Raw genomic sequence first — 24654 nt, forward strand, 5'->3', positions numbered from 1 at the left:
TAACACTCCATTCATTAATAATGCACTGTTAGTAATGCTGATCATCACTGTTCAAATAAATGAAATTACATCCTAAACCTAATGTAATCATCTCCTCTTTCAGGAGTTAGAGTCATAAATGTTTTCACATGAAGACAATGTAAAAGATGCTGTCTCCTAGATTTTCATTAGTAGTTAATATTTTTCTAGCAACTTAAGACATTCTTTAATGAATTCACAGGTGACAACGGGAGCATTGAGGAAATAGCAACATATTGATATTTTCACTGAGGTGTAATGATCCTTGTTAATGCTCTAGAAACATGAGTTCAAATCCCACCACGGCAACAGGTGGAATTTAAATTCCATTAGTAAAATCTGGTGAAAGGAGCTACTCTCAGTAATGGTGACCATAACAATTATCATTTTTTTTAGAAAGTCGTACTCACCTAGTCTGGCCTACATGTACCTCTAGACCCACAGCAATTTAATTGACTCTTAACTGCCTTCTGAATTGGCCTAAAACATTGCTCAGTTCAGGGCAGTTAAGGATGGACAACAAATCCTGGCCTTGCCACCAACTATGAAAGTATGACAAAGCAAAAAAATGTCAAACACAATCTTCAGAGATAATGGGAACTGCAGATGCTGGAGATTCCAAGATAATAAAATGTGAGGCTGGATGAACACAGCAGGCCAAGCAGCATCTCAGGAGCACAAAAGCTGACGTTTCGGGCCTAGACCCTTCATCAGAGAGGGGGATGGGGGGAGGGAACTGGAATAAATAGGGAGAGAGGGGGAGGTGGACCGAAGATGGAGAGTAAAGAAGATAGGTGGAGAGGGTGTAGGTGGGGAGGTAGGGAGGGGATAGGTCAGTCCAGGGAAGACGGACAGGTCAAGGAGGTGGGATGAGGTTAGTAGGTAGCTGGGGGTGCGGCTTGGGGTGGGAGGAAGGGATGGGTGAGAGGAAGAACCGGTTAGGGAGGCAGAGACAGGTTGGACTGGTTTTGGGATGCAGTGGGTGGAGGGGAAGAGCTGGGCTGGTTGTGTGGTGCAGTGGGGGGAGGGGATGAACTGGGCTGGTTTAGGGATGCAGTAGGGGAAGGGGAGATTTTGAAACTGGTGAAGTCCACATTGATACCATATGGCTGCAGGGTTCCCAGGCGGAATATGAGTTGCTGTTCCTGCAACCTTCGGGTGGCATCATTGTGGCAGTGCAGGAGGCCCATGATGGACATGTCATCAAGAGAATGGGAGGGGGAGTGGAAATGGTTTGCGACTGGGAGGTGCAGTTGTTTGTTGCGAACTGAGCGGAGGTGTTCTGCAAAACGGTCCCCAAGCCTCCGCTTGGTTTCTGCAAAGCGGTCCCCAAGCCTCCGCTTGGTTTCTGCAAAGCGGTCCCCAAGCGACATTCCTAAAAGGGAAATAAGGAGGGAATATGAGAAGGAGGCAATATGAGAGAGTCTTGGTATATAAAATTAAGGATAATCCAGAAAGATTCCACAAGTACGTTAAGAGCAAAAGAGCAACCAGAGAGAGAGAGAGAATAGGGCCTTGTAAAGATCAATGAGATCATCCATGCATTGAACCTCAAGACATGGGGGAGATACTAAATGAATATTCTGCGTTAGTCTTTACTGTGGAGAAAGAAATGAAGGCTAGGGGAAATAAATATGGATGTTTTTAAAACAATTCACGTTGCAGAGGAGGAAGTGCTGGAGGTCTTAGAAAACAAAAAGGTGCATAACTATCCAGGACCTGATCTCAAGTGTATCCCAGGACATTGTGGGAAGTTAGGAATGAAATTACAGGGCCCCTAGCAGAAATATTTATATCATCTACAACCATGGGTGAGGTGCTGGAGGACTAGAAGGTGGCTAATTTTGGGCCTTTATTTAAGAAAGACTGTAAGGAAAAGCTTGGGTACTATAGACCTGTGAGTGTGACATTGTTGGTGGATAGGTTGTTGGAGGTAATTCTCAAACATATAATTTATGCACATTTGGAGACACATGGAATGATTAGGGATAGTCAGCATCATTTTATGTGAGGAAAATCATGTGTCACAAACTTGATTGAGTTTTTTGAGGAAGTAACCGAAAAGATTGATGAGGGCAGAGCAATAGACGTGTTTACGTGGACTTTAGGAAAGCCTTTGACAAGGTTCCACATGGTAGATTAATTAGTAAAGCTAGATCATGTGGGAGTCAGGATAAGCTTGCCAATTGGATACTAAATTGGCTTAGTGGTAGCAAATAGTTGATTTTCAGACTGGTGGCCTATGAACAGCAATGTTTCACAGGGATTGGTACTGGGTTCACTTTTGTTGTCATTTATACAAACGATTTGAATGAGAATATTAAAAGCATGGTTAGTAGAATTGCCGATGATACCAAAATTGGGTGGTATAGTGGACAGTGAAGAAGATCATCTAAGCTTACAAAGATATCTGGATGAATTGGATCAATGGGCTGAAGATGGCAGCTAGAGTTTAATTTCAATAAAGGTGAGATATTGCATTTTGATAAAACAATAAGAGCAGGACTTATACAATTAATGTTAGTGCCCTGGGTAGTGTTGTAGAACAGAGAAATATAAGGGTTCACATGCATAATTCTTAGAAATTTGCATCGCAGGTGGACGGGTTGGGTAAGAAGGCATTTAGCAATCTTGCCTTCATTGCTCAGACCTTTGACTACAGAGTTCGGAGTCATGTTGAGGTTGTACAGGACATTGGTGAGGTCTCCTCTGGAGTACTATGTGCAATGCTGGCTGCCCAGTTATAGGAAGGATATTATTAAGCTGGAGAGGGTTCACAAAGTATTTGCCAGGATGCTGCATGGAATGGAGAGTCTGAGTTATAAAAATAAGCTGGACAGGCTTTTTCACTAGAGCATAGGAGGTTGGAAGGTAACTTTATAGAGGTTTATAAAATAATGAGGAGAACAGATGAGGCTGGGAGATTTCAAACTAGCGAGCGTACTTTTAAGGTGAGAGGAGAAAGTTTTAACAAGGAGACGGGGGCAAGCTTTTCACACAGAGGGTGGTGCATGTTTGAAATGAACTGGCACAGAAGACGTAATGAATGCAGGTCAAGTTACAACATTTGAAAGACTGTTAGGCAAATACATGAATAGAAAAGTTTTGGAGGGGTATTGGCCAAAAGCAGGCGATTGGGAATTAGTATAGTTTGGGAATATGGTTGGCTAGAACTAGTTGGGTTGAAGGGTCTGTTTCCATGTTACATGCATGACACCATGACTATGACTCAAATATATCACAGATTTGGATTAACTTGTTTTGGTAGCAATTTAAAATATCTTACAAATAATACATCTGCCCACATTTACTGTATAAATACAGTGTATGAAACAAAGACGTGCGGAAGCTAGAGATCTGAAACAAACAAAAACAAATTGCTGGGGAAACTCAGCAGATCTGGCAGCATCTTTAGACAGAAAATAGAGTTGACGTTTCAAGTCCAGCAACCCCACTTTGGAAGTGGTAGCAACAAGGACAAGGTGTAATTATGCTAATGGCAGGAGTTGGGGGCGAGTAAGAGAGTGCGGATAAGTGGAACAGAGTCTGAACAGTGAGAAAAACAGGTTAGGTGGACAAGGGGATTGTTGTTGGTAAGTCAGGGAACAAAAGAAACTAGATAGGTGATAACTGGAGCAATGAGTGGGTGACAATGGATTGGCTGTGCTGAAAGAAATCTGTGTCATGGAGTGGGTAAAAGACACAGCAGGAAAGCCGTACTGAATGCATGCTGGAAGAACACCTCATCTTCTACATAGGGATGTTACAGCCTTCGGGACGCAACATCAAGTTCAATAATTTTAGAGTCTGAACACTCTTTTTCTTGTCTTTTAGTGTCCTGGGGAATTACTAACTGAACTCCGCTTGTGAAGAAAAGTCATCATTAATATAGAAAAGATTAAATACAGAATTAATTATGAATTAGAAATAAGATCGGTCATGCCCACCTTTATAAATAATATTGAGGGGTGGGGAATTCCGAAATGCAGCATTGGTTTTGGTTGGCATTTCCAGATCAAATCCATTGGGCAGGTTTTCCAGAATAGCATCCATGTATCTGCTTGTACCTAACCATAGGTTAATATCCACTTTTGCTTGTACCGGCCACCCTATTACTCGCCTTCCTGGCAGCTGTAAAGGTATGCATAAAATAAAAATAGGACACTTACTTAACAGAATAACTTTATAGTTGAGTGGGGGAAGCAGGTACAAAATAACATTGATATATTCGGGGTTTATGTTTGAATTCAGCCTCCGATTAAACAAAGAAGTTTCCTTTTCCACCACAAACGCACTGACTCCCACAGTTACCTGGACAATTCATTCTCACATCCTTTCAAGACCCCATTCCATTTTTTCAGTTCCTCTGTCTCTGTTATGATGATGTCAACTTCGAAAGGTGCCTCTGAAATATCCACCTTCTTCCTTCACTGAGGATTCCCCAGGACTGTAATTAACAGGGCCCTCAGTCGGGTAGAACCCATCTCCTGCACTTCTGCCCTCACTCCCTCCCTTACCTCCACAACAGTGGTACTTCAGCCCTCACTCCCTCCCTTCCCTCCACAACAGTGGTACAATCCCCCTTGCCCTCACTTACCATCCCACAAGCATCCCCATCCAGAGGATATTAGCCACTGATTCCACCACCAGACACAAATTCCCCTTCCCTCCCTTGTCAGTCTTCCGTTTCCTCTGGGGTACCTTGAACCACTCCCCCTTCACTTCTAACACGTCCACACACCTGCATGGCATCTTCGCCTGCAATCGCAGAAGGTATAACGCTTGCTGACTTACTTCCTAACCTTATTACAGACTGGGTAACCAATTCACAGAACAGCTACGTTCTGTCCGTTAAAAAAGGCCCTGGGCATTCAGTTACCTGCCACTTTAACAAACTACTGTGGTCTTTGGCCAAAATCTCTGTCTCGGGCTTGTTGCCAAGCTCCAAATGAAACTCAGCACAAGCTGGAATAGGAGCACTTCATTTTCCGCTTCGGAACTCTATAGCCTTCTGGACTTAAATCAAGTTCAATAATAACACTCCGAGACACCTTTGGCCATGGCACCAGGGAGGCAACACACTTTCCTGAAGTCTCACTCACAGCCACAGAAACACCTGTCTGTGCCCCCGACTAAAGGGTCTCCAATCACAATTGATGACGTGGACCCTGACACATCCCTCTTAATAGCAAAGTCAGTCATGGTCCCTCACAAATAGGAGTTGACATAATCAATACTCCTTTCCAAAACGCTTAGACAACTGTAGCCTTGTAAGATTTTGTCAGGAGGAGTATCCAGGGATAAGACCTGGGTGAGGACATTGAGGGTCAGATTTTTCTCAACCCTCAATCGAAAATGTGTCAGACAGGTTTTAAAAATGGCAACCTGAGCCCAGATATTTCCACCTCTGCACTGGAATTGGCAATTTTCATCAGTAAGTGAGAAGGCTGGGGTGTGTTTGTGAGATTGGGAAACTGTGAGCTGCTTGCAGAATTAAATATTTTGAAACTTATACAGTCTCGATAAAGGCAGCAGAACACGTAAATCTCTCCAGCAGCCTTGTGCCATGCACTATGGATAAATCATAATTTGTACACAGGATTTGTACGAACAGTACAAAAGCCGTTGCCTACTTGATGTGTCATCGTGAAATACTGTACCACGGATTATATCTGTTGGTACTAAAGTTAAGCGATGACAATGCATTTACTTGAAAACCTAAAAGGAATATAACATGCTAGTCAGGCTTTCACGTCTGACAAGTGGAAAGTTATCAAGGGAGCCAATAGCCACAGTGACATGAAACTCAGAGAAGCACAGGGATGTTGGGATGCTTGCCCACAGATCCCTGAAGGTGGCAGGAGAGAATGGTACATGGAACACGTGCCTTTATCAGTAGAGGCATATGTTATAAGGGCAGGAAAGTAATGTTGGAGCCATAGAGGACTTTGGATAAACCACAGCTGAAGTACTGTATGCAGTTCTTGGCATCGCACTATAGGAAGGACATGATTCCACTAGATGGAATGCAGAGGGGATTCACCAGGATATTTCCTAGAATGGAGCACTTTAGCTGTGAAGAAAGTTTCGATAAGCTTGTGATATTTTCTTCGGAGCAGAGCATTTTCTTCAGAGCAGAGGGGGGCATCTGATTGAGGTGCATACGATTATAAGGGGGCATGTATAGAATGCAGCTGTTTCCTTAGGTGAAGTGACCACATTTTGACTATGAGGAAAGGTTAAAAAGATGTGGATTGTTTTCACTGGAAAGACAGCAGCTAGGAGGAGACCTGATAGAGGTCTACAAAATTATGAGAGGCATAGATAGGTTGGATAGTCAGAGGCCTTTTTCTGAGGATTGAAGTTTCTATTATTAGGAGGCACAAGTTCATGATGAGAAAGGAAAAATTTAAGAATGCACTGCTAGAAGAGATGGTGGAAGCAGGCACATTGGTGACATTTAAGAGAATGGTTACATGAATAGGAGAGAAAACAGGGATATGGGCTGAAAAGGGGCAGACCGTTTTGTTTTTTAGATTAGTTAGGGCATGATGATCAACACAGGCTTGGAGGACCAAAAGACCTGTTCCTCTGCTATAGTTCTCTTTTGTTCTCAGTTCTCTAAAATGTGCTTGAGAGTTGTGTTTTTAATGGGTACGGTGAGTGGTTTGGGGCACGAGATGGGATAAAGAGGGTAAAAGGGTTGAGGGAGGTTAAGGGGAATGGGAGGTTAAGGGGATGTTGAATGGAAATAAGGGAATTGAGAAGTATGAGTGAGGTAGTAAGGGTGAGGTTATTTAGGGGGAGTTACGGCTGTGGTGAAGAAGGGTCCATCAGGGTTCCTATGCTCTCAGGCCTAGCTTCCGCTGCTGAACTGTTCTTTGGGTGAATGTCAGGCAATCTCCCACACTGAGGGGCAAAACAGATGGTCAAGCCTACCAGCTCACAAACAGGGATCATCATACACCAACAGGCCTTAGCAAAATCCTGGTGGCTCAGAGTCAGAATGCCCATCTGTCTATCCTGTGGGCCAAAACAATGCAAAGCAGAAGACAATACAAAGGAATAATTTGGCTATGTTTTCTTTCTATTTTAAAATGCAATGCAAATTTGAAACAGTTCTATATCAAAAAAAATGAATACCTTAAGAAATAGAGTCTGGATCTTCCCACAGTTTTTCCCCTTCTCGTCGTTTTTCTCAGAATACAGGATATCCTTCGCTTGAATCCGTGCATATGCAATTCTCTTGTTGCCACTGACCATCCAAATGAATACATCTGGGATCGTATGTTGTGGCTGAAAATATAAAAGGAGAGAAAACAACTAGGACTTTTTTTAAACGTAAAAGTCAATATATTACAGGTGCTAGAGATCTGAAATAGGAACAGAAATATCCAGCAGGTCAGGCAACACCTTTATATAGAGAAACAGACATAACATTTCAGTTCTGGGGCCTTTCATCAGAACAAATAACTGAGTTCAGGTGGTGACAAGTGGTCACAGTTGTGAAACAGTAGGATTTTTAGGCAGGAGTGGAAGCAACTGGGGCCCAAAAATTCCAGCAATGACCAACCTGACAGTTTCCCAAACCTGTTCTTTGTGCATTGATATTTTGTCCAATGTAGGCTAGGGGCAGCGGGGACTAGCCCATTAGACTGATAGAATACCTACGGTGTGGAAGCAACCATATGGCCCATTGAGTTCACACTGACCCTCTGAAGCACGTCCCATCCCTGTAACCCTGGCCAATCCATCTAACCTGCACATCTTTGGATTGTGTGCAGAAACCACAGCACTTGGAGGAAACCCATGCAGACACAGGGAGAATATGCAAACTTCACACAGACAGTCACCCACGAGTGGAATCGAACCTGGGTCCCTCCTGCGGTGAGGCAGCCATGCTAACCCGTAAGCCACCAGGCCTCATTAAGAACCTTGTTAAAGGTGCTAGACAAGAATTTTTGGACCTTTTTGAATTTGCCAGATGTGAATACTTAACTACAACACTGTATTAAAGTACTAATACATCAGTGTGTCACTATCCAACCGCAAACCTAATACTTTAAAAAACTCTGTTGTGAAATTAAATACAGCATGCATTGTTAAAACAAACAACAGGTATTTAGAAGAAAGCCTCTCCAGCTATGGCTTAGGAGGTAGTATCACTGGGCTATTAATCCAGATACCCAGGTAACATTCTGGGAACCCGAGTTCAAATCCAATCATGGCAGATGGTGGAATTTGAATTCAATACAAATCTAGAGTTAAAAATCTAATGATAACTGTAAATCCATTGCCAATTGTGGTAAAAACTGACCTGGTTCACTCATGTCCCTTAGAGAAGGAAACTGCCATCCCTACCTCGTCTGGCTTACATGTGACTCCAGACGCATAGTGATGTAGTTGACTCAATTAGAGATAGGCGAAAAATGTTGGCCTAGTTGGCAATGCCTTCATTCCATGAATGAATAAAAAGTAAGTACATAAATGGGGAAAAAATACAGGCCTATGGAGAAATAAAGAATGGGACTAATTGAACAACCTCCTTCAAAGATCTAACATTAGCATGATGGGCTGAATCAGCTCTTTCTATGCTGTCCTGCTGGCATTTATAAATACCTAACTGGTCTTCACTGAAGCTCTGTGACTGACCCCATATGTCCACATTCATATCCAGTATTCTGTGTTATAGCCTTCTTGAAACACTCATAAATCAATGGAGATTGTTTTTTGCCGACCCCCTTCAGAACAAACAACATGAATTTTAACACAGAGCAAGTTTCTGCTTCATCCTTTGACTCCTTAATCAGGCTGACAAACTAATGTTTGACTGCAGTGAAATTTTCCTATCTATTCTTGACTGCAGTGTACCTCATCCGCAAGAAATCGTAACTTTTGCATCCAGTTCTGAATTTCACGCAGTGATTCATTCATTGACATCTTCTTCTTCTCCTGAATCACTGCCTTTGCTTCATTGCTTATCTGTTCCTGGAATACAAAGAAAGAATGAGCAAAGTCATAACCATGAAAGTTGACTTTGGTCCATCAAACACTGCTTTCTTTCTTCGTTTCCAGTTTTCTGTCAGCAGGTTACGCTAAAACATTTCTTCAGGCAAGCATGTTATTCAGCAATCTGGAGAGGGGCCCCTGAGTTTTTGACTTTCTCCTCCAAAAAAGGCAACTTAGAGGTTATGTGAACCTGGAATTCAGTTCAAATTGATGGCATGAATCTCCTCTTTCTTCTGGTTGTAATGTTTCTGTCTGGAAGACATCTGACAGTCCCGCTGAATTTCTTGTGGGCATTGGCTAATACTCGCTAACAAAAATAATACTTATGCATTGAAGGTTCAGAAGAGTTTTACCAGGATGTTGCCAGGAATGGAGGATTAGAGTTATAAGGAGAGTCTGGATAGGCTGGGACTTTTTTGACTGAAGCGTAGGAGGTTAAGAGGTGGCTTGAAGGAGATTTATAAAATCATGAAGGATACAGATGAGGTGAATGCTAGGCGCCTAAGGTGGGGAATTTCAGGACTAGGGGGCATATTTTTAAGGTGAGAGGAGAAAGATTCAAAAAAGACATGAAGAGCAATTTTTTATTTTACAGAGTGGTTTGTGTGTTGAATGTACTTCCAGAGGTACAGTTACAATGTTAAAAGAAACAAGTACTTTAGATAAGTCCATGAATAAGAAATGATATGGCTGCTGTCCTTTTTCTCTTTGAGGTGAGCAATCTGTTCAGCTTGACTAGAAACATAGTATCAAGCTGCATCTGACTGTTCTTGATGCTGTTTCTGAGTGATTGGATAAATCTTCCATTACCCAGTAACGATATTATTGTTTCAATCAGCAAAAAAATTATACCTTCTGCTTAAAAAAAATACTGCAAGCCTAAATGCCCTTGAAAGAATCCCACATGAATGGTTTCCACTGGCACAGTATTTAAACACCGGTGGGCATAGATGGAGAGAGCATTATAGTTTATAGGCTGTATCCATGAGACACAAAGGAGCCCATGTCAAAGGCACAAGGGTCAAGCAAAGGCATAAAGCAATTTTTTTGAGTTGAGAGTTATGGAGGAACAAGAAGGAAAATGGAGTTTAGTCCCTAATGAGATCAGCACTGAACTCATTGAAGGGTGGATCAACTCGAACTAAATAGCCTACTCATACTTCAATTTCATTGAGACAAAGTGAGGTGACAAATATTGATCACAGGTAACACATGGAGAGGTTTTAGGTCCAGCTTATGACTTTATTTGTGAAGTTTGTTTAGTGGTCCTCAGCTCAACTTCCGACAAAGGAAACAAAGCATTCGGATGTGACACGAAAAATGTCGCTGCCGCCCAGTATTTACTTTCTCGCCTTCTCCAATAGCAAATCCCTCTGCCCCCTAAAATAATCTTTCTGACACCTGCCAACAACCTCAATGACCTTCTGCTGGCTCCACTACAATGAGCTGCACCAAGTCACTTACCCCGCAACTGTAACACTCTAAAGTCAAATCATTCAGCCTCCATGCTCCAAAGGGCAAGGTGAGCTGTCAGTCAGCCACCCAATAGTTAAAAAACCCCCATCACCCGTCTTTTCCATACATTAAATCTCAAGGAATCAGTTGCATTGGGAATAAATTGTGGAAAGGAGACTAGAAGAAGGTGATGGGAATTAATACTTGTAATTATCTTTTAGCTGCTGTATTTTGACAATTCTAAGAGGCATCATATCTTAAAGGCCAACGCACCAAAATATTTCTTTAGAGCTGGTCACTTCTGCAGAAGTCCAGCACAACCTCCATTGTCGCACCTAATTTGATTTCTGCCTGACTTTCTGTGGCTGAGCAGGAGCAGCTTTGAGGTCACAACCTTTATATACACAGTGTTCAGTCAGTGTCCTACCAGTTCCATCCTGCTGGTACTGAAGCGTTTCTTGTCAAGGGCCGTTTGTTCAACGCCTTCCATTTCCTTTTCAGTAAAGCTGGCAAAATTTCTGGAACACAAGTCCATTAAGTTATTAGTTAGACAAGCGGGTGGCTCTTTCACATTCAATAGCAAAGGTTCATTGCTAGCACTGAATTTCAAGGGAAAGTCCCACCAACTGGCTACTGCTAACAAAAAACTTCGAATAATTGACATAAATAAATCATTTGCTCATTATAATCCTGCAATTCTTCTCAGCAGCTAAAGGAAGTCAAAAGTACCTCATTTATCACTCACCCCTGATCGCTATCCAGTGGCATGCTGCTAAGTCTCTGAATGGTAGTCTGAGTGAAAGCATGGGATAAATTGACTACAATTCCATATCATAGAATCACAGAAGCTATGCCTCTAGCCAAGCTGTTATTGTACACCTAGAGCACTGGTGTCCACCTGACAAACTGAAAAAATGCCCAAGCATAGAACATAGAACATAGAACAGTACAGCACAGAACAGGCCCTTCAGCCCACAATGTTGTGCCGACCATTGATCCTCATGGATGCACCCTCAAATTTCTGTGACCATATGCATGTCCAGCAGTCTCTTAAATGACCCCAATGACCTTGCTTCCACAACTGCTGCTGGCAACGCATTCCATGCTCTCACAACTCTCTGCGTAAAGAACCTGCCTCTGACATCCCCTCTATACTTTCCACCAACCAGCTTAAAACTATGACCCCTCGTGCTAGCCATTTCTGCCCTGGGAAATAGTCTCTGGCTATCAACTCTATCTATGCCTCTCATTATCTTGTATACCTCAATTAGGTCCCCTCTCCTCCTCCTTTTCTCCAATGAAAAGAGACCGAGCTCAGTCAACCTCTCTTCATAAGATAAGCCCTCCAGTCCAGGCAGCATCCTGGTAAACCTCCTCTGAACCCTCTCCAAAGCATCCACATCTTTCCTATAATAGGGCGCCCAGAACTGGACGCAGTATTCCAAGTGCGGTCTAACCAAAGTTTTATAGAGCTGCAACAAGATCTCACGACTCTTAAACTCAATCCCCCTGTTAATGAAAGCCAAAACACCATATGCTTTCTTAACAACCCTGTCCACTTGGGTGGCCATTTTAAGGGATCTATGTATCTGCACACCAAGATCCCTCTGTTCCTCCACGCTGCCAAGAATCCTATCCTTAATCCTGTACTCAGCTTTCAAATTCGACCTTCCAAAATGCATCACCTCGCATTTATCCAGGTTGAACTCCATCTGCCACCTCTCAGCCCATCTCTGCATCCTGTCAATGTCCCGCTGCAGCCTACAACAGCCCTCTACACTGTCAACGACACCTCCGACCTTTGTGTCGTCTGCAAACTTGCTGACCCATCCTTCAATTCCCTCGTCCAAGTCATTAATAAAAATTACAAACAGTAGAGGCCCAAGGACAGAGCCCTGTGGAACCCCACTCACCACTGACTTCCAGGCAGAATATTTTCCTTCTACTACCACTCGCTGTCTTCTGTTGGCCAGCCAATTCTGTATCCAAGCAGCTAAGTTCCCCTGTATCCCATTCCTCCTGACCTTCTGAATGAGCCTTCCATGGGGAACCTTATCAAATGCCTTACTGAAGTCCATATACACCACATCCACAGCTTGACCCTCATCAAACTTACTAGTCACATCCTCAAAAAACTCTATAAGGTTTGTAAGGCATGACCTACCCCTCACAAAGCCGTGTTGACTGTATTTGATCAAGCCATGCTCTTCCAGATGGTCATAAATCTTATCCCTCAGAATCCTTTCTAACACCTTGCAGACGACAGACGTGAGACTTACCGGTCTATAATTGCCGGGGATTTCCCTATTTCCTTTCTTGAAGAGAGGAATTACATTTGCCTCTCTCCAGTCCTCAGGTACGACTCCAGTGGAGAGCGAGGATGCAAAGATCTTCGCAAGTGGCGAAGCAATTGCATTTCTCGCTTCCCAAAGCAGCCGAGGACAAATCTGATCCGGGCCTGGCGACTTGTCAATCTTAATGTTTGACAAAATTTTCAGTACATCAGCTTCCTCTATCTCTATCCATTCCAGCATGCACACCTGCTCTTCAAAGGTTTCATTCACTACACAGGTCGTTTCTTTCGTAAAGACAGAAGCAAAAAACTCATTTAGGGCTTCCCCTACCTCCTCAGGCTCCACACACAAGTTCCCTATGCTATCCCTGATCGGCCCTACTCTTTCTTTGACCATTCTCTTATTCCTCACGTAAGTGTAAAATGCCTTTGTGTTTTCCCGGATTCCTTCTGCCAAGCCTTTCTCGTGCCCCCTCCTGGCTCTCCTCAGACCATTTTTGAGCTCCTTCCTTGCCTGCATGTAATCCTCTCTAGCTGAACTTGACCCTAGCTTCCTCCACCTTATGTAAGCTACCTTCTTCCTTTTCACTAGAAGCTCCACCGCTCTCGTCATCCAAGGTTCCTTTATCTTACCCCGTCTTGCCTGTCTCAGAGGGACATATTTACTCATCACTCCCAACAACTGTTCCTTAAACCATCTCCACATGTCTATAGTTCCCTTACCATGGAACAACTGCTCCCAGTCCATGCTTCCTAACTCGTGTCTAATCGCATCATAGTTTCCTCTTCCCCAATTAAATATCCTCCCATTCTGCCTAATCCTCTCCTTCTCCATAGCTATGTAGAATGAGAGAGTGTTATGGTCACTATCACCAAAATGCTCTCCCACCACAAGATCTGATACCTGCCCCGGCTCGTTTCCGAGCACCAAGTCTAGAATGGCCTCTCCCCTCGTCGGCCTGTCAACGTACTGCGTTAGGAAAACCCTCCTGAACACACCTTACAAAAACAGCTCCATTCAAATCTTCTGCTCGAAGGAGGTTCCAATCAATATTAGGAAAGTTAAAGTCACCCATTACAACAACCCTACTGCGTCCACACTTTTCCAAAATCTGTCGACCTATGCTTTCTACAATCTCCCTGCTGCTATTGGGGGGCCTGTAGTAAACCCCTAACGAGGTGACTACTCCCTTGCTGTTCCTAATTTCCACCCATACTGACTCAGTAGGCAGATCTTCCTCGACAATGGAAGCTTCTGTAGCTGTGATACCCTCTCTGATTAGTTCCTCCACAAGCATGTCTTGTCCATAAATAGCTGTAATTTGACCGATTTACTGCCCCACCAATCTACTCGTAATCCTCGTTAGTGTGAGAGGAGGGTTGTTTTGCCGTAAGGCATCAGATAGTGACGGACAATGATGCAGAGCTCAGTTTCAAAAGAGCCACTTGGCCTCAGTCCAAAGCCTTGGGATAAACATGAACAGACGAGCTGAACTCCAGACATGAGCTGAGAGTGACTGCCCTTGAAATCAAGACAGCATTTGACCAAGCGTGGCACCAAGGAGCCCTGGCAAAACTGGTCAATGAAAACCAGGAAGAAGACTTTCCCTTGTTTGAAGTCACTCCTCTACAAAGGGAGATTGGGTATGGTTGTTGGAAGTCACTCAGCTCCAATACATCTCTGCAAGAGTTCCTCAGAGTAATGTTCTACATCCAAGCATCTTCAACTACTTCAATGCCATTCCTACTTAAAGGTAAGAACTGCAGATGACCACTAAGGACTGCACAATGTTCAGCACTAATCACAACTCCTTAGATACCGAAGCAGCTGATATCTGTGTGTAGCAAGGTTTGGATATCATTCAGATTTCAGGTGATAAATCTCTTATATATATCCCATATAATATATTATAATAAAGCATAAATGCCAGTCAATGACCATCTTCAACAATAATGGTTCCAACCATCTTCTCTTGACATTTAATGGCTTTACTGTAATCAATTCCACACTACATGAATATCTTTTAGCTTACCATTGAGTAGAAACTTAACTGGACATGTCTAAAATGTATTTCATGGCATTCCTAATTGCCCTTGAGAAATTAATGATGTCTCTTCTTGAGTCATATCAGTCCATCTGTGAAAATATGCCTGCAGTGCTCCCAGAGAAAGAGTTTCAGGATTTTGACTCAGCAAAAATGAAGGAATCGTGAGAGTCAGGGTAGTGTTTGAGAATAGGACAGCAAATTGTAATTGGTGGTATTCCCATGTGCCTGCTATTCTTGCTCACTTAGATATTGCAGGCTGTAGATTTGAGAAGTCCTGCTGAAGCAGCCTTGATGAACTGCTGCAGTGCATCTTGTCGATGGTACTCACCGCTGTGATGAGAAAGTGAATGTTGAATAGTTGATGGGGAACCAATCAACCCGGTTGCTAGTCCAGGTTAGTGTTGTGCTGCTTGAGTGCAGTTGGAGCAACACAGCCAGTGGAGAATACCCCATCACATTCCTAAACTGTGTTTTAAATCAGGAGTTGAATTTCTCACTGCAAATTACCCAGCCTCTGATCTGCTGTTGAATTCATAGTGTTCATACAACTAAGGGAAGTCAGAAGTGTGGTGCTGATGGAATTTGAAATCAATGAATAAAATCTGGAGTTGTAACCTAGTCTCAGTAATGATGACCATGAAACTATCATCACTAATTGAATGAACCAATCCAGTCTCTTAGGAAAGGAAATCTGACATTATCTTCCAGTCTACGTTCACACTATAAAAAGAATGAAGTGCAGTTTAAGGCATGCGGCGTTTATTCAATATCACTTAACTTCCTATCGGGTGATTCCCTGAACATAATCCTAGCAAAGATATTAGTACAAGGCCTTGGTAAGACCAACACCAAAGGTATTGCATGCCAGTTATGTTTCCTTACCTAATGATATATTTTCCATAGAGGGAGTGCAGAGAAGATCCACTAGGCTGATACTGGGGATAGTTGGACTATTCTATGAGGAGAGATTAGCTTGACTGGACTCCTTTAAGTGTAGACTGACATCCCTACTTCTGAAGTCAAGTCCTCTTGCAATGAAGACCAAAAAAACCATTTGTGTTCCTAATTGCTTCCTGTACTTAGCAGTCTACTTTCATCAATTGTCATGCAAGAGTACAACTAGAGTTTCAAAGGATGAAAAGGGATTGATTGAAATGTATAACATTCTAACAGGGCAGGACAGAGTAGTTGCAGGGAGGAAGGTTTTCCTGGTTGTGGAGTCTATAACCAGTGGACACGGTCTAAGGATAGAGAATAAACCATTTAGAATTCAGATGAGGAAAAACTTCTTCACTCAAAGGGTAGTGAACCTGTGTAACTCTCTACAAGAGAAGGCTATGTAGATCAAGTTATTGAATATACTCAAAGTAGAGAATCATTTTCAGATTTTGAACACATCCAAGGATATGGGGAGAAATGGAGAGCATTGAGATAGAGGATCAGCAATAATCACTTGATTATCAAAGCAGACTGGAAGGGCTAAATGCCCTACTCCTGCTCCTAGTTTCTCTGTTTTGATGCGTCTATGATTTTGACAACATCCAGAATAAATCACTCCCACTTCACTTGCACCACATTCACAAATATTCGCTCCCTCCACCACCAATGTTCAGTAGCAATAGTGTGTATCATTTGCAAGATACAATTCACCAAGGCAATATCTTGCAAACCCACAGCTACTACCATCTACTAGGACAAAAGCGGAAGATACATAGGAGCTCCACTACATGCAAGTTCTCTCCAAGATGCCCACTGACTTAGAAATATATTGCCATTACTTTACTTGGTCAAAATCCTGGAATTTCCTTCCTAATAGCATTGTGAGTCTGCCTATAACACATAACCTGCACCTGTTCAAGAAGGCGGCTCACCACCTATGGCATCTCAGAATCAGCACTAAATACCAGTTCAGCCAGTGACACCTACATCCCATAAATTCTTAAAAATCCAGCCCTTTGGCATTTCAATTTTTTGGTCGCCATTTGTTTCCTAATCCATTTTTGCTTTCCTAATCTTATTCTTTGACTCACAACATTTTCTGTGTTCGTGTAAATATCTTTGGGTTATCAATTTGTTTAAGCCTTTCTTTAAAAAAATTAGTCAGTCAAATGCTGAATAGAACATAGAACATAGAACATTACAGCGCAGGACAGGCCCTTTGACCCTTGATGTTGCGCCAACCTGTGAAACCAATCTGAAGCCCATCTAACCTACACTATTCCATTATCAACCGTATGTTTATCCAGTGACCACTCAAATGCCCTTAAAGTTGGCGAGTATCTACTGTTGCAGGCAGGGCATTCCACATGCTTACTACTCTCTGAGTAAAGAAACTACCTCTGACATCCGTCCTATATCTATCACCCCTCAATTTAAAGCTATGACCCCTCATGCTAGCCATCACCATCCGAGGAAAGAGGGTCTCACTGTCCACCCTATCTAATCCTCTGATCATCTTGTATGTCTCTATTAAGTCACCTCTTAACCTTCTTCTCTCTAACGAAAACAGCCTCAAGTCCCTCAGCCTTTCTTCATATGACCTTCCCTCCATACGAGGCAACATCCTAGTAAATCTCCTCTGCACCTTTCCAATGCTTCCACATCCTCCCTATAATGTGGCGACCAGAACTGTACGCAGTACTCCAAGTGCGGCCGCACCAGAGTTTTGTACAGCTGCAACATTACCTCATGGCTCTGAAGCTCAATCCCTCTACCAATAAAATCTAACACACCATGCGCCTTCTTAACAACCCTAACAACCTGGGTGGCAACTTTCAGGGATCTACGCACATGAATACTGAGATGTCTCTGCTCATCCACACTACCAAGAATCTTACCATTAGCCCAGTATTCTGTATTCCTATTACTCCTTCCAAAGTGAATCACCTCACACTTTTCCGCGTTAAACTCCATTTACCACCTCTCAGCCCAACTCTGCAGCTTACCTAAGTCCCTCTGTAACCTGCAACATCCTTCCACACTATCCACAACTCCACCAACTTTAGTGTCATCTGCAAATTTACTAATCCATCCTTCTACACCCTCATCCAGGTCATTTATAAAAATGACAAATAGCAGTGGTCCCAAAACAGATCCTTGCGGTACACCACTAGTAACTGAACTCCAGGATGAACATTTCCCATCAATCACCATCCTCTGCCTTCTTACAGCTGACCAATTTCTGATCCAAACCGCTAAATCACCCTCAATCCCATGCCTCTGTATTTTCTGCAATAGCCTACCGTGGGGAACCTTATCAAATGCTTTACTGAAATCCATGTACACCACATCAACCACTTTACCCTCATCCACCTGTTTGGTCACCTTCTCAAGCACGACCTACCCTTCACAAAACCACGTTGGCTATCCCTAATCAACTTATTCCTTTCTAGATGATGCTAGTAATGGCTGAATTTATCCTACGGACTGTGTACAGGACATACTTCCCAAATTACTGGGTAGATACTAATGTTCTAGCTGTATGGAATAGCTTGGCTTGGAGTGCATCAAGTTCTGGAGCAGAAGACTTCAGGACTGTTATCAAAATGTTGTCAAAGCCCTTGCAGTTACAACCATTTCTTGAAATCATGTGGAATGATTCAAATTAGTTGATGACTACCTACTTTGATGCTGGGGACCCCTGGAAGAAGCAGAGATGTATAATCTACTCAACACTTCTGGCTACAAATGCTTCAGCCTTGTCTTCTCATGTACTGTGAATTTGACTAGGCATGTTTTCAAACCTTTCCACTTCATTCAATTGCCTAATATATTGAAATTCATGAATCTTTCATCCAAGGTGTCAATGTGACCTAATAGGCACTCATGATCATGATTTGTTGAAGACTTGGAAATTTATAACATGCTTTGCCTTGAATAAAGCAGTGACACCAATGAGCTGTTGCCTAGATGGCTGCTGGAGAGTGTTTGATTTGTCCATTTAAGTGAATATACATGTTTTCATTTCTGGTGATGGATGCAACCATTCTAACAATTTACATTCCAATACATACTTCTTAAGAGGAGGCCAGCGAATAGCGCCTGTATCACAATGAATGTATTCTTTGACATTTTCTTCAAGAATGATTCTACTTCGACTCTCATGTCAGTTTTTCATATACACCAAATTCCTTTGCTGCACAATTTGATAACCTAGCAAATGCTCTGACTTCTAGTTTGAAATCAGGTCTACTTCATTCTGTTTGAAGGAGGGCCCACTTCTGTTCCTCAGTTGCCATACATGGTCTGGTCTGTGTGGCATCTTAAACATCTGTACATATTCCCAGCGACTTGACATATTGCCTACTTGATCCCATGTGCCAATGTACAAGGAGAGTGTAATCCTGAACACGTGTTTGAGATCAATTCCTCGTGAGCATGGCACTAAACAAGTGTTTATTAGGCTAATCCAAGGATCTACTTTTATGCATAGCATCGGCCTAAACAGGCACATTAGTGTTGAACGAACTGGGTCATCTTACATCGGGTTGACTGACATGCCACATTCTACAGTAGCAGTTTTATTGCAAAAGAAACATTTTCAGACAACTTCTCAGAAACATAATCAGACAAAAAACATATTAAGCTAAAGTCTTGGTTGATTAATAGCTCAGGAAAAGATGTTGGCTTTATGAAGCGTCTGATGTGGAGCTGTGGAGATTGAATTCTGGAGCTTAGGAGTCATTTGGTAAAAGCATGGCCATCAAAACTGAGCAGAGTCAATGTCTGGGGAAGTAGAATTAAAGGAATGTTGACCACTTCAGGGCATGCAGGGCTACAGAAGTGTACACAGATAAAGATGAAATGCTGAATGGATTTGAAACCAAGGATGAGACTCCAAAATTACCTGTACTTGAGCAAATAAGGATGTGGGCAGCAGACTTTATATGATTCAAGTTCATGGAAAGCAGCTACAAAAGCATTTCAGGTAATGAGTCTGGAGTTGATAACTTCATGTAGGAGATTCAACTGCAGGTTGGCTTAACAGGGAACCTGGAGCAGGAAAGGCCTTTTCACCTCGTAGGCCTGCTCCACTATCCAATAAAATCATAGCTGATTTTAGTTTCCAATCTACTTTCTGCCTGTTGCCCATTAACCTTGACATCCTGTAATTGAAGAATCTTTCTATCTCAGCTTCAAACATATTCAAAGGCTCAATCTTATCAGTCTCTGGGATCAGGAGTTTCACAAATAAAACACCCTTGGGGTTGAAATCCCTCTTAAACAGAAAACTGTTTATTCTGAAACTACATCCCTTAGTTATAAATTCCTCCACAAGGGGGGAAACATCCTCACAACATCAACTCTGCCAAGCATCAACAGCATCAATAAGATCACCCCTCATTCTTCTAAACTCGAAGTTTAGGCCCAACTTGTTCAAGTTCTCCTGGCAAGACAATTCGTTCACCCCAAGAATCAACCAACTGAACCTTCCCTAAACTGCTTTCAATTCAAATGCATCCCCTGTTAAATAAAGAAACCAAAACAGACTATATCCAGGACTCAAAGTATGCTCTCGCCATTAAAAGCCCTACCTTGTCAACCTCAGCCCTCACCTGAGGCGAAATGAGCCCAGGCACAAACCACTACCAGTCATCTATCACTAATGAGAGAGGGATCCCATGGTCTTCTGGGGCTGTGGAGACTACTTTTTTTTACAAAAACATATTCACAACAAGAGGAGGTGGAAATACATAATCTATGATGAGTTTCTGGGTCAAATGCAACGAATGGATTTTGTGGGTAGGAAATACATAGAACATAGAACATAGAACAGTACAGCACAGAACAGGCCCTTCAGCCCACAATGTTGTGCCGACCATTGATCCTCATGGATGCACCCTCAAATTTCTGTGACCATATGCATGTCCAGCAGTCTCTTAAATGACCCCAATGACCTTGCTTCCACAACTGCTGCTGGCAACGCATTCCATGCTCTCACAACTCTCTGCGTAAAGAACCTGCCTCTGACATCCCCTCTATACTTTCCACCAACCAGCTTAAAACTATGACCCCTCGTGCTAGCCATTTCTGCCCTGGGAAATAGTCTCTGGCTATCAACTCTATCTATGCCTCTCATTATCTTGTATACCTCAATTAGGTCCCCTCTCCTCCTCCTTTTCTCCAATGAAAAGAGACCGAGCTCAGTCAACCTCTCTTCATAAGATAAGCCCTCCAGTCCAGGCAGCATCCTGGTAAACCTCCTCTGAACCCTCTCCAAAGCATCCACATCTTTCCTATAATAGGGCGCCCAGAACTGGACGCAGTATTCCAAGTGCGGTCTAACCAAAGTTTTATAGAGCTGCAACAAGATCTCACGACTCTTAAACTCAATCCCCCTGTTAATGAAAGCCAAAACACCATATGCTTTCTTAACAACCCTGTCCACTTGGGTGGCCATTTTAAGGGATCTATGTATCTGCACACCAAGATCCCTCTGTTCCTCCACGCTGCCAAGAATCCTATCCTTAATCCTGTACTCAGCTTTCAAATTCGACCTTCCAAAATGCATCACCTCGCATTTATCCAGGTTGAACTCCATCTGCCACCTCTCAGCCCATCTCTGCATCCTGTCAATGTCCCGCTGCAGCCTACAACAGCCCTCTACACTGTCAACGACACCTCCGACCTTTGTGTCGTCTGCAAACTTGCTGACCCATCCTTCAATTCCCTCGTCCAAGTCATTAATAAAAATTACAAACAGTAGAGGCCCAAGGACAGAGCCCTGTGGAACCCCACTCACCACTGACTTCCAGGCAGAATATTTTCCTTCTACTACCACTCGCTGTCTTCTGTTGGCCAGCCAATTCTGTATCCAAGCAGCTAAGTTCCCCTGTATCCCATTCCTCCTGACCTTCTGAATGAGCCTTCCATGGGGAACCTTATCAAATGCCTTACTGAAGTCCATATACACCACATCCACAGCTTGACCCTCATCAACCTTACTAGTCACATCCTCAAAAAACTCGATAAGGTTTGTAAGGCATGACCTACCCCTCACAAAGCCGTGTTGACTGTATTTGATCAAGCCATGCTCTTCCAGATGGTCATAAATCTTATCCCTCAGAATCCTTTCTAACACCTTGCAGACGACAGACGTGAGACTTACCGGTCTATAATTGCCGGGGATTTCCCTATTTCCTTTCTTGAAGAGAGGAACTACATTTGCCTCTCTCCAGTCCTCAGGTACGACTCCAGTGGAGAGCGAGGATGCAAAGATCTTCGCAAGTGGCGAAGCAATTGCATTTCTCGCTTCCCAAAGCAGCCGAGGACAAATCTGATCCGGGCCTGGCGACTTGTCAATCTTAATGTTTGACAAAATTTTCAGTACATCAGCTTCCTCTATCTCTATCCATTCCAGCATGCACACCTGCTCTTCAAAGGTTTCATTCACTACACAGGTCGTTTCTTTCGTAAAGACAGAAGCAAAAAACTCATTTAGGGCTTCCCCTACCTCCTCAGGCTCCACACACAAGTTCCCTATGCTATCCCTGATCGGCCCTACTCTTTCTTTGACCATTCTCTTATTCCTCACGTAAGTGTAAAATGCCTTTGTGTTTTCCCGGATTCCTTCTGCCAAGCCTTTCTCGTGCCCCCTCCTGGCTCTCCTCAGACCATTTTTGAGCTCCTTCCTTGCCTGCATGTAATCCTCTCTAGCTGAACTTGACCCTAGCTTCCTCCACCTTATGTAAGCTACCTTCTTCCTTTTCACTAGAAGCTCCACCGCTCTCGTCATCCAAGGTTCCTTTATCTTACCCCGTCTTGCCTGTCTCAGAGGGACATATTTACTCATCACTCCCAACAACTGTTCCTTAAACAATCTCCACATGTCTATAGTTCCCTTACCATGGAACAACTGCTCCCAGTCCATGCTTCCTAACTCGTGTCTAATCGCATCATAGTTTCCTCTTCCCCAATTAAATATCCTCCCATTCTGCCTAATCCTCTCCTTCTCCATAGCTATGTAGAATGAGAGAGTGTTATGGTCACTATCACCAAAATGCTCTCCCACCACAAGATCTGATACCTGCCCCGGCTCGTTTCCGAGCACCAAGTCTAGAATGGCCTCTCCCCTCGTCGGCCTGTCAACGTACTGCGTTAGGAAACCCTCCTGAACACACCTTACAAAAACAGCTCCATTCAAATCTTCTGCTCGAAGGAGGTTCCAATCAATATTAGGAAAGTTAAAGTCACCCATTACAACAACCCTACTGCGTCCACACTTTTCCAAAATCTGTCGACCTATGCTTTCTACAATCTCCCTGCTGCTATTGGGGGGCCTGTAGTAAACCCCTAACGAGGTGACTACTCCCTTGCTGCTCCTAATTTCCACCCATACTGACTCAGTAGGCAGATCTTCCTCGACAATGGAAGCTTCTGTAGCTGTGATACCCTCTCTGATTAGTAGTGCTACACCCCCTCCTCTTTTTCCCCCCTCCCTATTCTTTTTAAATGTTCTAAACCCTGGAATATCCAGCAACCATTCCAGCCCATGAGAAACCCATGTCTCTGTTATGGCCACAACATCATAGCACCAGGTACTGATCCATGCTCTAAGTTCATCACTTTTATTCCTGATACTCCTTGCATTAAAGCAAACACACTTTAACCGATCCCTTGGTTCCTTCCCAGGAAAATCCTTCCCACTAGCTGGTCTACCTCTTGCTATCTTGAAATCATAGGCAATGCTACAATCTTCACAATGCTTAAGAAATTTGTGGAAGATGCTGCTCATTGAGGAAATAGTTTTGGACAAGTAATCTTACAAATGAAGGTAGTGCAGTGGTCAAGATAAGACAAGCAGTAGATCTGGTCACATCTGTATCCTTTCTCAGAGTCACTTAATAGTAAGAATCCTAGACACAGGCCAATTCACAACGCAGGACTACTTCCTTGCCAAATCGTGGAAGGAGTATGCAATAGGCAGGTGATCCAATGACCAACTGATCAGATCCAAATTTTGCAGTACTTTCCTATTGTGAATGGTTATAATGGTCTGCAAGATTAGAGTGCAACGACATTACTTAAACAGGTAAAACATATCTGCTAGTATATAGATCGGGAATTAACACCTACAAGTGGAGCAATAAGGTGCATCACAATCTAGCAGAGACTTAACCATAAAATGTAATTGTTATAAATAAAAACATGAATTCCAAAAAGAATCAGTATGAAGATAAATTGCTGCAATTATTCATAAAATATGTTTATACAGCTAAAAGAACGAAATGTAAATTGCATTTAATTCTGGTCACCACATTACAGAAAGGATGTGGAGGCTTTGGAGAGAGTGCAGAAGAGTTTTACCGGGATGCTACCTGGATTAGAGGGTAAGAGACACAGGGAGAGGCTAGAAAAGGTTGGGTTGTTTCCTCTGGAGCGGTGGAGACTGAGGGAGACTTGAAAGAAGTCTAAAAAATTACCAGATGCATAAATAGGGTTGATGGTCAGAATCTTTTTCCCAGAATTGAAATATCAGATTCAAGGGGATATGCATTTAGGGTGAGAGGGGGAAAGTTCAAAGGAAATGTGAGGGCCAAGTCTTTTACACAGAGAGGTAGGGGTCTGGAACATGCTGCCATGGGTAGTGGTGAAGGCAGGTACAATAGGGGTGTTTAAAGGGCTTTTAGATGAGCGCATGAATATGCAAGGCATGGAGGAAGATGGACCACAGGAAGACAGAAGGGATTAGTATAATTTGGTGTCATGTTTGGCACAACATCAAGTGCCAACGGGCCCAATATTGTGCTGTATTGTTCTATGTTCTAAATTTGGAAATGGAAAGGCATTTGGGCTATTGTGTAAGTGTATGAGTTCCCAGTTGGTATATCA

The 24654-nt window shown here is 43.0% G+C and overlaps 1 protein-coding gene across 3 annotated transcripts in view; it reads right to left on the minus strand.

The window, feature by feature from the left end:
* The window catches only part of fer1l6 (fer-1 like family member 6), a 142673-nt gene that overhangs the window by 70828 nt on the left and 47191 nt on the right, over nucleotides 1–24654 (minus strand). For all 3 annotated transcript variants that reach the window (XM_059645982.1, XM_059645984.1, XM_059645983.1), the window contains exons 16-19: nucleotides 10910–11000; nucleotides 8890–9006; nucleotides 7162–7314; nucleotides 3966–4149 (exon numbers count right to left, since the gene is read on the minus strand). In XM_059645982.1, coding sequence (XP_059501965.1) covers nucleotides 3966–4149; nucleotides 7162–7314; nucleotides 8890–9006; nucleotides 10910–11000 — 545 coding nt within the window. The remainder of the gene's footprint in view (nucleotides 1–3965; nucleotides 4150–7161; nucleotides 7315–8889; nucleotides 9007–10909; nucleotides 11001–24654) is intronic.

The sequence above is a fragment of the Stegostoma tigrinum genome, chromosome 5, assembly GCF_030684315.1.
Source record: "Stegostoma tigrinum isolate sSteTig4 chromosome 5, sSteTig4.hap1, whole genome shotgun sequence".
NCBI lineage: Eukaryota > Metazoa > Chordata > Chondrichthyes > Orectolobiformes > Stegostomatidae > Stegostoma > Stegostoma tigrinum.